This window comes from Heloderma suspectum, chromosome 2 (assembly GCF_057233095.1).
Source record: "Heloderma suspectum isolate Gila_16-S chromosome 2, 16-S_ref, whole genome shotgun sequence".
In the NCBI taxonomy this organism is placed as follows: Eukaryota; Metazoa; Chordata; class Lepidosauria; order Squamata; family Helodermatidae; genus Heloderma; species Heloderma suspectum.
Genome location: NC_139459.1, coordinates 365,551,892 through 365,564,460, shown reverse-complemented (window position 1 = coordinate 365,564,460; position 12,569 = coordinate 365,551,892). Strand labels below are relative to the sequence as shown.

The 12,569-nt window shown below is 50.3% G+C and overlaps 2 protein-coding genes across 3 annotated transcripts in view; both read left to right on the top strand.

Annotated features, from left to right (window-relative positions):
• LOC146355846 (zinc finger and SCAN domain-containing protein 21-like) overlaps positions 1–6,696 on the top strand; it is a 22,402-nt gene extending 15,706 nt beyond the window's left edge. Inside the window, exon 6 of one of the 2 annotated variants that reach the window (XM_084830966.1) lies at positions 6,610–6,696. The gene's annotated coding sequence lies outside the window, so the exon portion shown is untranslated. Of the gene's footprint in view, positions 1–1,508; positions 1,753–6,609 lie in introns of those variants that run through there. The other variant, XM_084830965.1, reaches the window with a different exon arrangement.
• Positions 6,693–12,569, top strand: LOC146355845 (uncharacterized). Its single transcript, XM_084830916.1, has 4 exons — positions 6,693–6,806; positions 7,158–8,067; positions 9,813–9,939; positions 11,540–12,569. Exons 2-4 carry the CDS (start codon positions 7,327–7,329, stop codon positions 12,364–12,366), a joined length of 1,695 nt encoding a protein of 564 aa, XP_084687042.1. The 5' UTR covers positions 6,693–6,806; positions 7,158–7,326; the 3' UTR covers positions 12,367–12,569.

Genomic DNA, 12,569 nt, shown 5'->3' with positions numbered 1-12,569 from the left:
TGTGTGAGCTGGACCTAACCCCCAGGTCTCTCCCCACTCTCCTCCCACGTTTGTTCTGCCCCACTTCTCCCACCCCCCATTACTTACCAAGTGACAGTGGGAAAGGGTTCATTTAAAAAATGTTTTGTTTGTTACATTTATATTCCACCTTTCATACAAGGCACCCAAAATGGCATACATAGACCTCTTCCTCTCCATTTTATCCTCACAACAACCCTGTGAGGTAGGTTGGGCTGAGAGTCAGTGACTGGCCCAAAGTCACCCAGTGAGCTTCAGGGTTGAGTGGGGACTAGAACCCGGATCTCCCGGCTCCCAGTCCAATGGCACCATGCTGGCTCTTTTGTTACAAGGTAGCTGGGTGCCCTGGGAAATGCAACATTGGTCGAGGCTCCAGCTGAAATGAAGGTACCAGGCGGATAGAGCCTCAGCCATTGCTAATTTTTGCCTCGTGCCCAACCACCGTGGAAAGATGGTTTTGAAAAGGAGTTTTAAAAACCCTGCTTGTTAGTGGTGGGCACTGCAGCAGGGCTCCATGGGTGATCTGTTGGGGAAGCTTACATAGCAGTGACTGACCAGGAAAGAGATCTTGGGGTTGTGGTGGACAGCTCAGTGAAGATGTCAGCCCAGTGTGCGGGCGCTGTAAAAAAGGCAAACTCCATGTTAGGCATAATTAGAAAAGGAACTGAGAATAAAACTGCCAATATCGTACTGTCACTATACAAATCTATGGTGCAACTACACTTGGAATACTGTGTACTGTTCTGGTCACCGCACCTAAAAAAAGATACTGTAGAGCTGGAAAAAGTGCAGAAAAGGGCAACTAAAATGATCGGGGGGCTGGAGCATCTCCCCTATGAGAGAAGGTCACAACAGCTGGGATTGTTTAGCTTGGAAAAAAGGAGGGTGAGGGGAGACATGATAGAGGTCTACAAAATGATGCATGGTGTGGAGAATGTGGATAGTGAGACATGTTTCTCCCGCTCTCAAAATATAAGAACCCACACGGGGTCATCCCATGAAGCTGATTAGTGGGAGATTCAGGGCAGATCAATGGAAGGAATTCTTTACACAGCAGAGAGTTAAACTATGGAACTCGCTACCGCAGGATGTAGTGATGGCTGCCACTTTGGATGGCTTTAAAAGGGAGTTGGAGAAATTCCTGAAGGAAAAGGCTATCGATGGCTACTAGCCTTGATAGCTATGTGCTACTTCCAGTACCAGAGGCAAATGAGCCTATATACACCAGTTGCTGGGGAACATGGGCAGGAGGGTGCTGTTGCATTCATGCCCTGCTTGTGGTTTCCCAGCTGACAGCTCGTTGGCCACTGTGTGAGCAGAATGCTGGACTAGATGGACCCTTGGTCTGATCCAGCAGGGCTCTTCTCATGTTCTTATGTTCACTCCTAACAATAATTTATGACTCTTTTGTTTGTAAGCACCCAAACAACAACGGAAGTGCCTATTTTTACTACAGTTAGCAACCAGTGTGCTGTTATCTGCCTCCCTAGGAACCTGAGTGTTTTGTCCTGAGCAAGAGGCAGATCTGAGTTACAGCTGGCGTTTATGTTCCCGGAAATGCTTCGGACCTGTTCCTTTGTAAAGGATGCTTCTGACTTTACCTCGAAGATAGAAAGTTTTAAGATCACTAGAGAATATATTGTGCATTAACGATTGTGCCTTATTTGTTTGTATATATGTTTATAAACTTCTATAAATCTTTTTCTTTCATATAATATATTAAGTGCAATTCTGTAAGGTCCCTTGCATCTTTTGTTGAGGAATAGCTGCAGTCCCGTAACTCTGTGGAAGGGCCAAAGATCTGGCTAGACCAAAGAACTGGTCTAATCATTGGACTTTCTGTTCTTCCCCAATCCCTCGTGTTGTTGTTTTTAACCACCTAACCTGATGAAGAGTTCTGGGGAACGCCAACACTTGCACAACCTTTTAAATATTTTTATTACATTTCTATACTGCCCCATAGCTGAAGCTCTCTGTTTACAATGATTAAAAACCATTAAAAATACAGTATGCAAAGTTTAAACCATTTATATGAAAATACACAAACAAACAGTACATACAGAGACAGCATATGATTATAACAACTTTAAGCAATCAGCCGTGCCCATAAGACGAAGCCAGGACCTGTTTAAACTTATCATATTCTGCCAAATGCCTGAGAAAAGAGAAAGGTCTTAATCTGGCTCTGAAAAGATAATGTTGGCACCAGGTGTCCCTCTTTGGGGAGATCATTCCATAATTGGGGGGCCACCAACGAGAAAGCCCTCTCCCTTGTTGCTGCCCTCCAAGCGTTCTGTCAGGTATTGTCCCAAGCCCTGTAAGGCTTTATAGGTTAAAACCAGCACCTTGTATGGGGCTTGGAAATATAGGCAGACAGTGCAAGCAGGTCAGAATCGGTCTTATATGTTTGGACCTTCTAGTCCCTGTTACCATTCTGGCCACTGCATTTTGCACAAGTTGCAGCTTCTGAACAGTCTTCAAAGGCAGCCCCACATAGAGCATACTGCAGTAATCTGACTTGGAGGTTACCAGAGCGTAGACAGCTGACCCTGCTCAGCAGTTTCATGTAGATATTAAATAGTATGGGGGACAAAACACCCCTGCAGAACCCCATACTGGAGAATCCATGAGGCTGAGCAATATTCCCCGGGCACTACCTTCTGGAGCCAACCCTCCAGGTAGGAGCGAAACCACTGCAATGCAGTGCCTCCCACTCCCAGCTCAGAGAGCCGTCCCAGAAGGATACCACGGTCGATGGTACTGAAAGCCGCCAAGAGATCAAGGAGAGTCAACAAGGTCACAGTCCCAACATAGGTCATCATACAGGGAAACCAAGGCTGTTTCCGTGCCAAAACCCGGCCTAAACCCCAACTGAAATGGATCCAGATAATCGGTCTTATCCACGAGTGTCTGGAGCAAGCTTGCAACCGCCCACCCAAGGACCTTGCCCAGGAATGCAACATTTGCCACCAGCCTATAATTGTCAAGATTTTACAGGTCTAGGGAAGATTTCTTCAGGAGTGGTCTCACCACCATCTCTTTCAGGTGGTCCAGGACCACTCCCTCTCCCAAAGAAGCGTTCACCACTTCCCTGGCCCAGCCAACTGTTCCCTCCCTGCTGGATTTTTTCAGCCAAGAGGGTCAAGGATCCAGTACGGAAGTAGTTGCATGAACCTGTCCAAGCACCTTGTCCAGGTCCTCAAGTTGTACCAACAGAGACTCATCCAAGCAAACAGGACAAGGCTGTGCTCTGGACACCTCACCTGATCACCTGCTGTAACACTGGAATCAAGGGATTTTATCCCGCAAGCGCCTAGCAAATGTATTACAGCAGGCCTTGGAAGGATCTACAGCGACTTTAGGGCTGGCATATAATATCCCCTGGATGACTCTGAAAATCTCTGCTGGGCAGCAGATGGAGGATTCAGTAGAGGCAGCAAGATGTTTTTTTGCCACACCCACTGACCCTGAATATACCTTACCATAGACACACACCAGAGTTTGCATCTGTTCTTCTGCACTCAAGCCATCTCCTGTTTTGTTTCATCACTTTAGCTCTGGGGTGTATCACAGGGCAGTACAACCAATCCTCTGTGGCCTTTTGGTTGGTCCTGATAAAGGTATTGCCCTACTGTGGATTTTGGTGTGTGTTTTCTTCTTCCATTGCAGTCTTCTATCTGGGAGAAAACCCTGTTCAACTCAGAGAGACCTAGCTCTGTGTTGGCATATTTAGGATTTGCGCTGCTGAGCAACTTTGTACATCCTTCTTATAGCACAATCCTATCTGAAGTAGACATGCATGCTTTCAGGCGAATGAGTGTAGAATTGTAGACTAAGGCTGTTACAAAGAAAGGCACCATAAAACATAACACAGAGACCTGATTTGCATGCAATGAACAACCTTCTACTTGTTAACCGTGGCTTGTTTGGCTGGGAGCCCGCATCGGGGGCATCAGGGCAGAAGTAGCAAGCTGCATTCCCTACGTCCCAGTCCACCACCTAAGGTCCTCTGGGGGCTCTCTGCTGTGGCTGCCTAATGTGAGATTGGCAGCCATGCACAAGAGGACCTTTTCCTTGGCCGCCCCTCAGTTGTGGAATGACCTGCTGGCTGAAATGCGCCTGCTGACCTCTTTGAAGGTCATTAAGCAGGCATTGAAGACACTATTGCTCCAGCAGGCCTTCTCTTTTTAGAACTCTTGTTCCTTTTGCTGATGTTTGTGCACTGTTTTTAAGCGGTGTTGTTTTAAGCTGTGTTTTATTGTAGGGTTAAAAAAATAATAATTCAGAGTTGTTTTTAGTTATGTTGTTTATATTGTCGGTATGTTTTTATGTAAATGTTTTTTAAACTTTGTATATTGTATTTTAATGTTTTAACTTTTGAAAACCGCCCAGAGAGCTTTGGCTATGGGGCGGTATAGAAATGTAATGAATGAATGAATGAATGATGGCACTACGATTTAAGCGAGTTTAACATGCCAAACTGCACATGCTCAGAATATTTTAATTTTAATCGGGGCTTGTAACATTCTAAGCCTTCCCCAGCATGGGGCCCTCCAGATAAATGTGGGCTACAACTCTCAGCATTCCTGAGCATTGGCCATGCGGGCTGAGGCTGATGGGAGTTGAAGTCCCAAACATCTGAGGGGCGCCGGGTTGGGGGAGCCCACCTTAGAGGCTGCAAGCCAGCTTCTCACACACAGCCGGGAGGGGGCGCTATCAGGGGGAAAAGTCACTGCAAGGGTCGAGGGCATTCTTCGAAAGTGGTGCGGCTTTGCGCCGTGGCTCCTACGGGGCGCGCCAACGCCCCCGCCGCCTCCGCGCAGCCCCGTCGGGGCACGAGCTGCGCGCACAGCCGCGCCCGGCTCGGGACCGCGGCGGCGCAGGGGGCAGCGCCGGAGCTGGGGCGCTGGAGCGGCCCGGCAGGCGGCGCAGGCGGGGCTCCTTCCGGCCCCTTCCCCCGGCCGGGAGCCGCTGGTGGCGCCGCGCAGCCCGGGGCGCCGAGGGCGGCGGGCGCCCGGGGAGGGCGCGCGGAGGAGCCCGCGAGAGCAGGTGGGTTGCGGGCGCGATGGCCCCTCCGGAAGCCTCTTCTGGCGAGTCGCGGCCGGAGAAGCGCGGAGCCGCGGAGCCGCGCCGGGCGCGGGGCCGCGGGTCAGGCGGGGCTGCGTGGATGCTGGGGACCGAGCGCGGCGCCGCTTCCGTTGCGCCGCGCGGACACGCGAAGAGCCCCGCCGCGGCCCGCCCGGCCCGGCTCTGCTGCACGCTGGCCAGCCCGGCGCCCGCTCGGCAGCCCACGAGCAGCGCAGTGCCGCCGCGCCCTCCCGCCCGTGTTCCCCAGCAGCTGGTGCGCCCAGGCGTGCCGTGTCTGGTGCTGCAGGCAGCACGTAGCTGTCAAGACTAGCCGCCACTGACGGCCTTCCCTCCCGGACTTTGCCCGACCCCCTGTCAAAGCCTTCCGAGGTGGTGGCCGTCCCTACGTCCTGTGGAAGCGAATTCCATAGTCTAACGCTGCGCTGTGTAAAGAAATCCTTTTACCTGCCCTGAATCCCCTACTAATCAGCTTCATGGGATAATAGAAGCATCGCTTCCAAATCCCGGGAAGTACTAGTTCCCCTCTACGCAGCACTGGTTAGGCCTCACCTGGAGTACTGTGTCCAGTTCTGGGCACCACACTTTAAGAAGGATGCAGACAAGCTGGAGAGGGTTCAGGGGAGGGCAACGAAGATGACCAAGGGACTGGAAACAAAGCCCTGTGAGGAGAGACGGAAAGAACTGGGCATGTTTAGCCTTGAGAAGAGAAGACTGAGGGGAGATAAGATCAGGAAGCCAGATTCCGGCTGAACATCAGGAACAACTTCCTGACTGTTAGAGCAATACGACAATGGAACCAACTACCCAGGGAGGCGGTGGGCTCTCCCACACTGGAGGCGTTCCAGACGAGGCTGGACAGCCATCTGTCAGGGATGCTCTGACTTGGATTCCTGCATTGAGCAGGGGGTTGGACTCGATGGCCTTGTGGGCCCCTTCCAACCCTACTATTCTATGATTCTATGACCCCAGCTTTTAGTATTTTGAGAGAGGGAGGAAAAATCTCCCAATCCACTGTATCCATATTGTGCACAACTTTGTATGCCTCTTATCATGTCTCCTGTCACTCGCCATTTTTCTAAGCCCACAGCACTGGGAAAGACAGAGCGACACTCAAATCCAACCAATGTAGATAACACTGAGCTATAGGAGTCAATGAACGGCATTGGTGTAAGACAGGTTCTTAAGTTCATCCAAGCACAGAGTTGTACGCACTTATCTAAAGTAAAACAAAACTCCCACACAAACTTTTGCCATACTGTTATAATCCTATTTATTTCATTAAATCTTATTTTTCGGCTACCTTCAAGGGTGGAACCATCTCAAGGCAGCCTTGTTATTGCGTTAATTCCTATGGTTGAAGCTTTTAATGGCCGTACTGTAAACCTTACTTATTTTCCTGTGCACCTTGAGTAGTTTAAGGTAATACTGCACATCATAAATGCTATAAATATGTACAGAGTTATTATCTGGGAACTGATTCTTCCCATCTTTTTTTCCCACCAGGTTTTCTAGTTGTGGCTCAACATTCATTGGACTTATTTTGCCTAGAGGTCAGAATGTATTATGTGGTCAACATTGGTTCACTTCTCGCAGAAGTAAAACGACCTGTGTCTGGGTTGAATCACTTCAGTGTGGCACTTCTCATATTCTTATGAGGTTGGAGGTGCTGGGGATTTAACTTGGGACCTTCCGCCTACTAGGTATGTTCACTATCACCTCTTGCCACAGCACTCACAATGCTCCCAACACACATGAATGCCATTGCCTGGTAGCATGAATTAGTATTTTCACCCCCTTGATGGTGAGCAGAGTAGGAAAATTAGAGGGAGCTCAGGGATCAAGTGAGAGCTGAGTGTTGCACATGCCTTTAGCGTTATTATATGAGTGGCAATGTTGTTTGCTTTGGAATCAAACAGGTTTGGTGTTGAAGGTAGTGGAAAGCCCTACCACTGCAAATAAATTACATTTATTAAGAGGTTCCCAGACATTTTAGCTGCTGTGACACCTCCACACTGTCTTCTTTCCATTTTGTTTCTATTTTTCTTCCGCAGGTTGTTGAAAGGCCTTGATGCTTCACTCGGTCACTTGAAAAGCGTCTCATTGGATGAGTCTGCTGAGCTGATGGAAGTTCAAGAGCATAGCAACAGTGCTGAGGCGTCCCTCAAGGGTTGGTGCTGAAAGAGAGCGGGCAGAGCAGAGCAAGGCCAGCTGCTGGAGGATATGGCTGCAACGCGAGAGACGGTGGCACTTGGGTCTCTGTTGAAGCAAGGCCTGCATCCAGAAATAAAAATGGAGGAGGAGCAGGATGCTGCAGGCCTTGAGCCGGGAGAGGAAAGGGACAGAGCAGCTCTTCCCCAAACAAATGTGAAACAGGAGCCGGAGGAAGGGCCGTCAGGGAACTGGGATGCCCAGTTGCAAGAGTTTCTGAGGACACTCCAGGCTCCTTGCTTGGGAGGAGAAAACTCCCAACTGCCTGAGCAGAGGCCGTGGAATCAGCCAAAAGCGTCTCAGGGGCCCGCCCAGGAAACAGCGGAGGCCCACAAGTGGCCCGGAGGATTGTGGGTTTCCCAAGTCCAGCCGCATCTCACTGGTGCAGCCCGACAGGAGCACAAGACCCACCTGGATGTCAGTGAGAAGGAGAAAGAGGGAGCCTTTGCTGGAGATGCTGCCAGGGCAGAGAAGCAGCGCCAGCGCTTTCGGGCGTTGTGCTACCGAGAGGCCGGCGGGCCTCAGGAGCTTTGCAGGCAGCTCCAGGAACTCTGCCATCAGTGGCTGAGGCCGGAGAGACACACCAAGGAGCAGATGCTGGAGTTGGTGACCCTGGAGCAGTTCCTGGCCCTCCTGCCGCCGGACATGCAGAACTGGCTCAGGGAAAGCGGCCCAGAGACCTGCACCCAGGCCGTGAGCCTTGCGGAGAGTTTCCTTCTGCGGCAGCGAGGGGCCAAAGGCTGGGAACGGCAGGTGAGTCTGTTTCCACCATTGCCCTTGATACACGGGTGTGTGTGTGTATGGTTCTCAACCGCAAAACACAAAGTTGGTGCCCTGCAGCCTCGACAAAGGCACTGGTCTGGCTGACAGCAAAGAGCATCTATTTCTGTCTACCGGGTTACAGTTCCTCAGGGCTAGATGATGGCAGTGGCATGGGCGTGCCTGGTGACACATAGGGTATGGCTGTTCAAAGGCAGCAAGGGTCAAAGGGGGGGGGGTGTTGGTGCATCATGGAGCAATGGCAGCAGGATGGAGGAAACCCACGTTTTACACCAAGGCTTCTGAACCTCTTTTAGCCCAAGGGCCAAGTGCTATTTCAGAGATGCTCTTTGGGGCCTTCATTCCAGTGGTGGGCAGGACCAAAGGCAAAAGGGGGGGGGGCTAAATACCCCCAAATGCCAGCCTGTTTTAGTATCAAGCTCTTACTGCCAGCAAAAAAGCCTTAAGAGAGGTACTTCAGCCTTTTTAACATAGGGGAAATACTGCACAAAAGCTGGGCTCTGTGGGAAAGCAGCCCTCTGAGAAACCTCACAAGGCCGGATTGGGACCCTGGGTGGGCCAGATTTTGTTTTGCACCACTGGAGGAGACCCTGTTGGGCTAGATCGACAAAGCACTTAAGATCATAAGAAGAGCCCTGCTGGATCAAGCCAAGGATCCATCTAGTCCAGCTTTCTGTTCACACAGTTGCCAACCAGCTGTCACCGGGAACCCACAAGCAGGGCATGAGCGCAACAGCACCTTCCCGCCCAGGTTCCCCAGCAACTGGTGTACATAGGTGCACTGCCTCTGATACTGGAGGAAGCGTAGAACCGTCAGGACTACTAACCATTGTAGCCCTCTCCTCCAGGAAGTTGTCTAACCCCCTTTTAAAGCCATCCAAATTGGTGGCCATCACTACATTCTGTGGCAGCGAATTCCATAGTTTAACTCTGCGCTAGGTGAAGCGGCCCCTCCTTTTATCTGTCCTGAATCTCCCACCAATCAGCTTCATATGGTGACCCCCTTTGGGTTCTAGCATTCTGAGAGAGGGAGAAAAATGTCTCCCTATCCACATTCTCCACAGCTTGCATAATTTTGTAGACCTCTATCATGTCTGCCCTTAGCCTCCTTTTTTCCAAGCCAAACACTTATAGGATCCAAGGTAGCAGGTGATGGGAAAAAACCCTTCTCTGCTTGGGGCCCTGGAACACTGTTGCCAGCCAGAGCAGACCAGGCATGTCGAACCTCTTTCAGCCCTGAATTCCGTTTCAGAGAAGCTCTCGGGGGCCACATGCCAGTGGTGGGTGGGGCCAGAGCCAAAGGAGCGGAGCAAAAATGCCAGCCTAGTGGAGCTTCCCACTGTTACTGCCAGTCACTCAGCTTTATGGGAGGCACTTCAACTTTTTACTCCACAAAACCTGGGAAACCACCAAACGATTGATGGGAAAGGGGAGGGGCTGTGGCCCTATGAGAAACCCCACAGGGGCAGATTTTGCTTTGCCCCATAGGAGGAGACCCTTTTGGCTAGACGGACAAAGCGTCTGACCTGGTGGAAGGCAGCTTCCTATATTGTGTTTTAAATCCTTGCAAGCTGCCCTGAAATTATTTTGTTTGACCAAAGAGTGAGGCAATAAGTCCTTGTCAAGGCTATTAATTTACTGGTTACAACTCCCACACACATGTTGCCTGCATCATGACTCCATTTGGATCTGATTTCCCCCACCTCCCTCTGCCTCAGGGCACAGAGATCTCGGAAGAGCCATCTGGGAATCCCCTCAAGGCCAATCCGGTCGGTCTGGACACGTTGAAGACGCAGCTTTCCGCAGGAGCTGATCAGGAGCATGATGGGGATGCCAGCTTCTTGGGTAAGTCACTCTAGGGCCTGTCCATTGAATATTGTGGGTGGGTTAGGCCGAGAGAGAGACTGATGAGCTTTGTGACTGAGTGGGGATTGGAGCCTGGGTCTCCCCAGTGCAGTGCTTCAACCAGGATGCCGACCCACAGAAGCAGCCCTTCCGACAATCTGATCCCTGGCAGTTGATGCAATTGAGGTTCCAAGCTCTTCCCTCTGCAAGGCAGAAGGTTGATTCTGATATTGTTGGTGCGGCCTGCAGGTATCCCTCCAAGCCCTGTGTGAAGACCCTTGAGCCTCCCAGCATCAGCCCCCGCCCAAGAAAAGGAAAGAAAACACTCTAGGAACTAGCTCCGTGGTTCCTGCCATAGAAGCGTCATTCCCAGAGTGTCCTAAGATGTGTTCAAAGGTTCCTGCCTGCTTCCTAGGATGCTCCTAGATCAGGGGTGGGCAGAAAGTAGATCTCCAGATGTTTTGGGCTTCAACTCCCAGCATTTGTCACTATTGGACATGCTGGCAGATGTTCTGCCCCAATTGGGCATTATGTTACTTGTTACGTTGCCCCCCAGAGTTTCCATTTGTAATTGCTTTAGGGTGCTAGGAGTTGTAGGACCTTTTTCTGCCTACACCCTCATAGGACTGCATCCATAGTTCACCTTCTATGTATCTATTAGCAGCTGATCAGGCCTGGATGCCATGCATTGATACCTTGTCCGTAGGAAGCATCTCTATCAGGTTTGCACCAGCTCTTCCTCAGTTTGGAAGAAACCTCCCTCAGGCCTGGTTCTTATTATTTATTCATTTCATTTCTATACCGCCCAATAGCCGAAGCTCTCTCTGCTGCTGCCTTGCATTGCAGCCTGAAGGCCTGGCCTTGCATTGTCTTTTCACCTCCTCCAACCATTTCAGCTCATCCTGCTCATCCCTCCATCTGAGCTCATCTAGCCACCGCATCCTTCCCTCATCCTTCTACTATTAAGTATTGATCCTGTATTTGTCAGTTGTTCACTGTTTATGTTACGTTAAATAAAGATGAAGATCTGAGTTGTACAGAAGTGGATTGGATGTGAGTTTAACCGCCTGGATAGGCACACAGTCCAACATGTGTTGAGGTCAGAACAGCAGGGGCTTCTGGGAATTGAAATCCAAAGCATCTGGAGATCTACCTTCTGCCCACCCTTGTCATAGATGTTTGGACAAGAACCACAGAGCCCATTCCTAGAGCATATTTTCTTTGTTCAATGGTGACAGAGTAAAAGGAAGAGTTAAAGCTGTGAGAAAGCGCGTGTGTATCTATGAGTGGACTTAGATGTGAGTGGGGCAGTTTGTATGGCAGGGGTGGAATAAGGGGACTCCAGCCCCGGACAAATTACCCCCAAGGGAATGCAGCACAAGTTACCCACCCATGTCTTAAACTGAAGGCTTTTAATATTAGAATGTATGCAAGACAAGCACACTGTAAATGGCGTGTGTGTCTGTGAGAGAGAGAGAATGAGTTGCATGTGAATGTGCATGCGTGTGTGTGCCACCCCAGAAAGGCACCCGCTGGAAAAGGTGCACCCCCTCGTCTTAGAGCAATGTCTGAGTCATATTGATTCCCCCCTTTCTTCCAGCTGGTGACAGGTGGCTGAGAGAAAACGAGGAACAGAAATCCTTCCTGGAGTGTCCTCAGCAAATGGAACAACTGAGCACATCCTTGAAAACAGCTGGAGAGAAGGATTTCCTATGTTGGGGAGAAGCTGATGAGAACCCTGGGGAAGGAATGGATCAATTGGTTCTCTTGCCAGATGTTTGCCAAGGTATCAGTGAACCCACTAACCAGGATGATGAGAATGGGATGAAAGATGACAAATGTGGTCGAAGCTCACGCCTTGCTACACACGAGAGCAGCGATGCAGAGGAGAAGCCCTACAGGTGCTGGCACTGCGGCCAGACTTTCAGTAGCAGCTCAGACCTTCTGATGCACGAGAGAACCCATGTGGGAGAGAAACTGTATAAATGTTCCCACTGTGGAGAAAGGGAGAGAATCCAAACAGGGCAGATCTCGCATATATGCTCACACTGTGGGAATAACTTTGGCTGGATCCCTCAGGAGGGACTCCATGGAGGAGAGAGACGCTACATATGTTCAGAGTGTGGGAAAAGCTACACTCGGAGATCAGACTGCCTTAAACACCAGAGAACCCACGCAGGCGAGAAGCCGTACAACTGCTCAGTGTGTGGGGAAGACTTTGGCACCTACACGAGTCTGAAAGTACACCGGAGAATCCACACAGGTGAGAACCCGTATAAGTGTTCGCACTGTGGGAAGTGTTTCAGGTGGAGCTCACACCTGATACTGCACGAACGAACCCACACGGCAGTGTGCTCCCACTGTGGGAAAAGCTTCAGCCAAAAATCGGAACTTTTTGAACATGAAAGCACCCATGCAGCAGAGTAGTCATTGGCATGCTTTGCCCATGGGGAAACCTAAGAATAATGTGGAATTCCTGTGAAGCGGCTTCGGTTCCAGCTGTGTCACTTTCCCACATCTAAAAATGAGTGTGTATGTGTCAGGTGGGGGGAGTAATCTCTCCAATATCACTATCAAGCCCCATACGTTTGTGGACAATTCTAGAATTACATCGTTTCTAAACCTTCCTA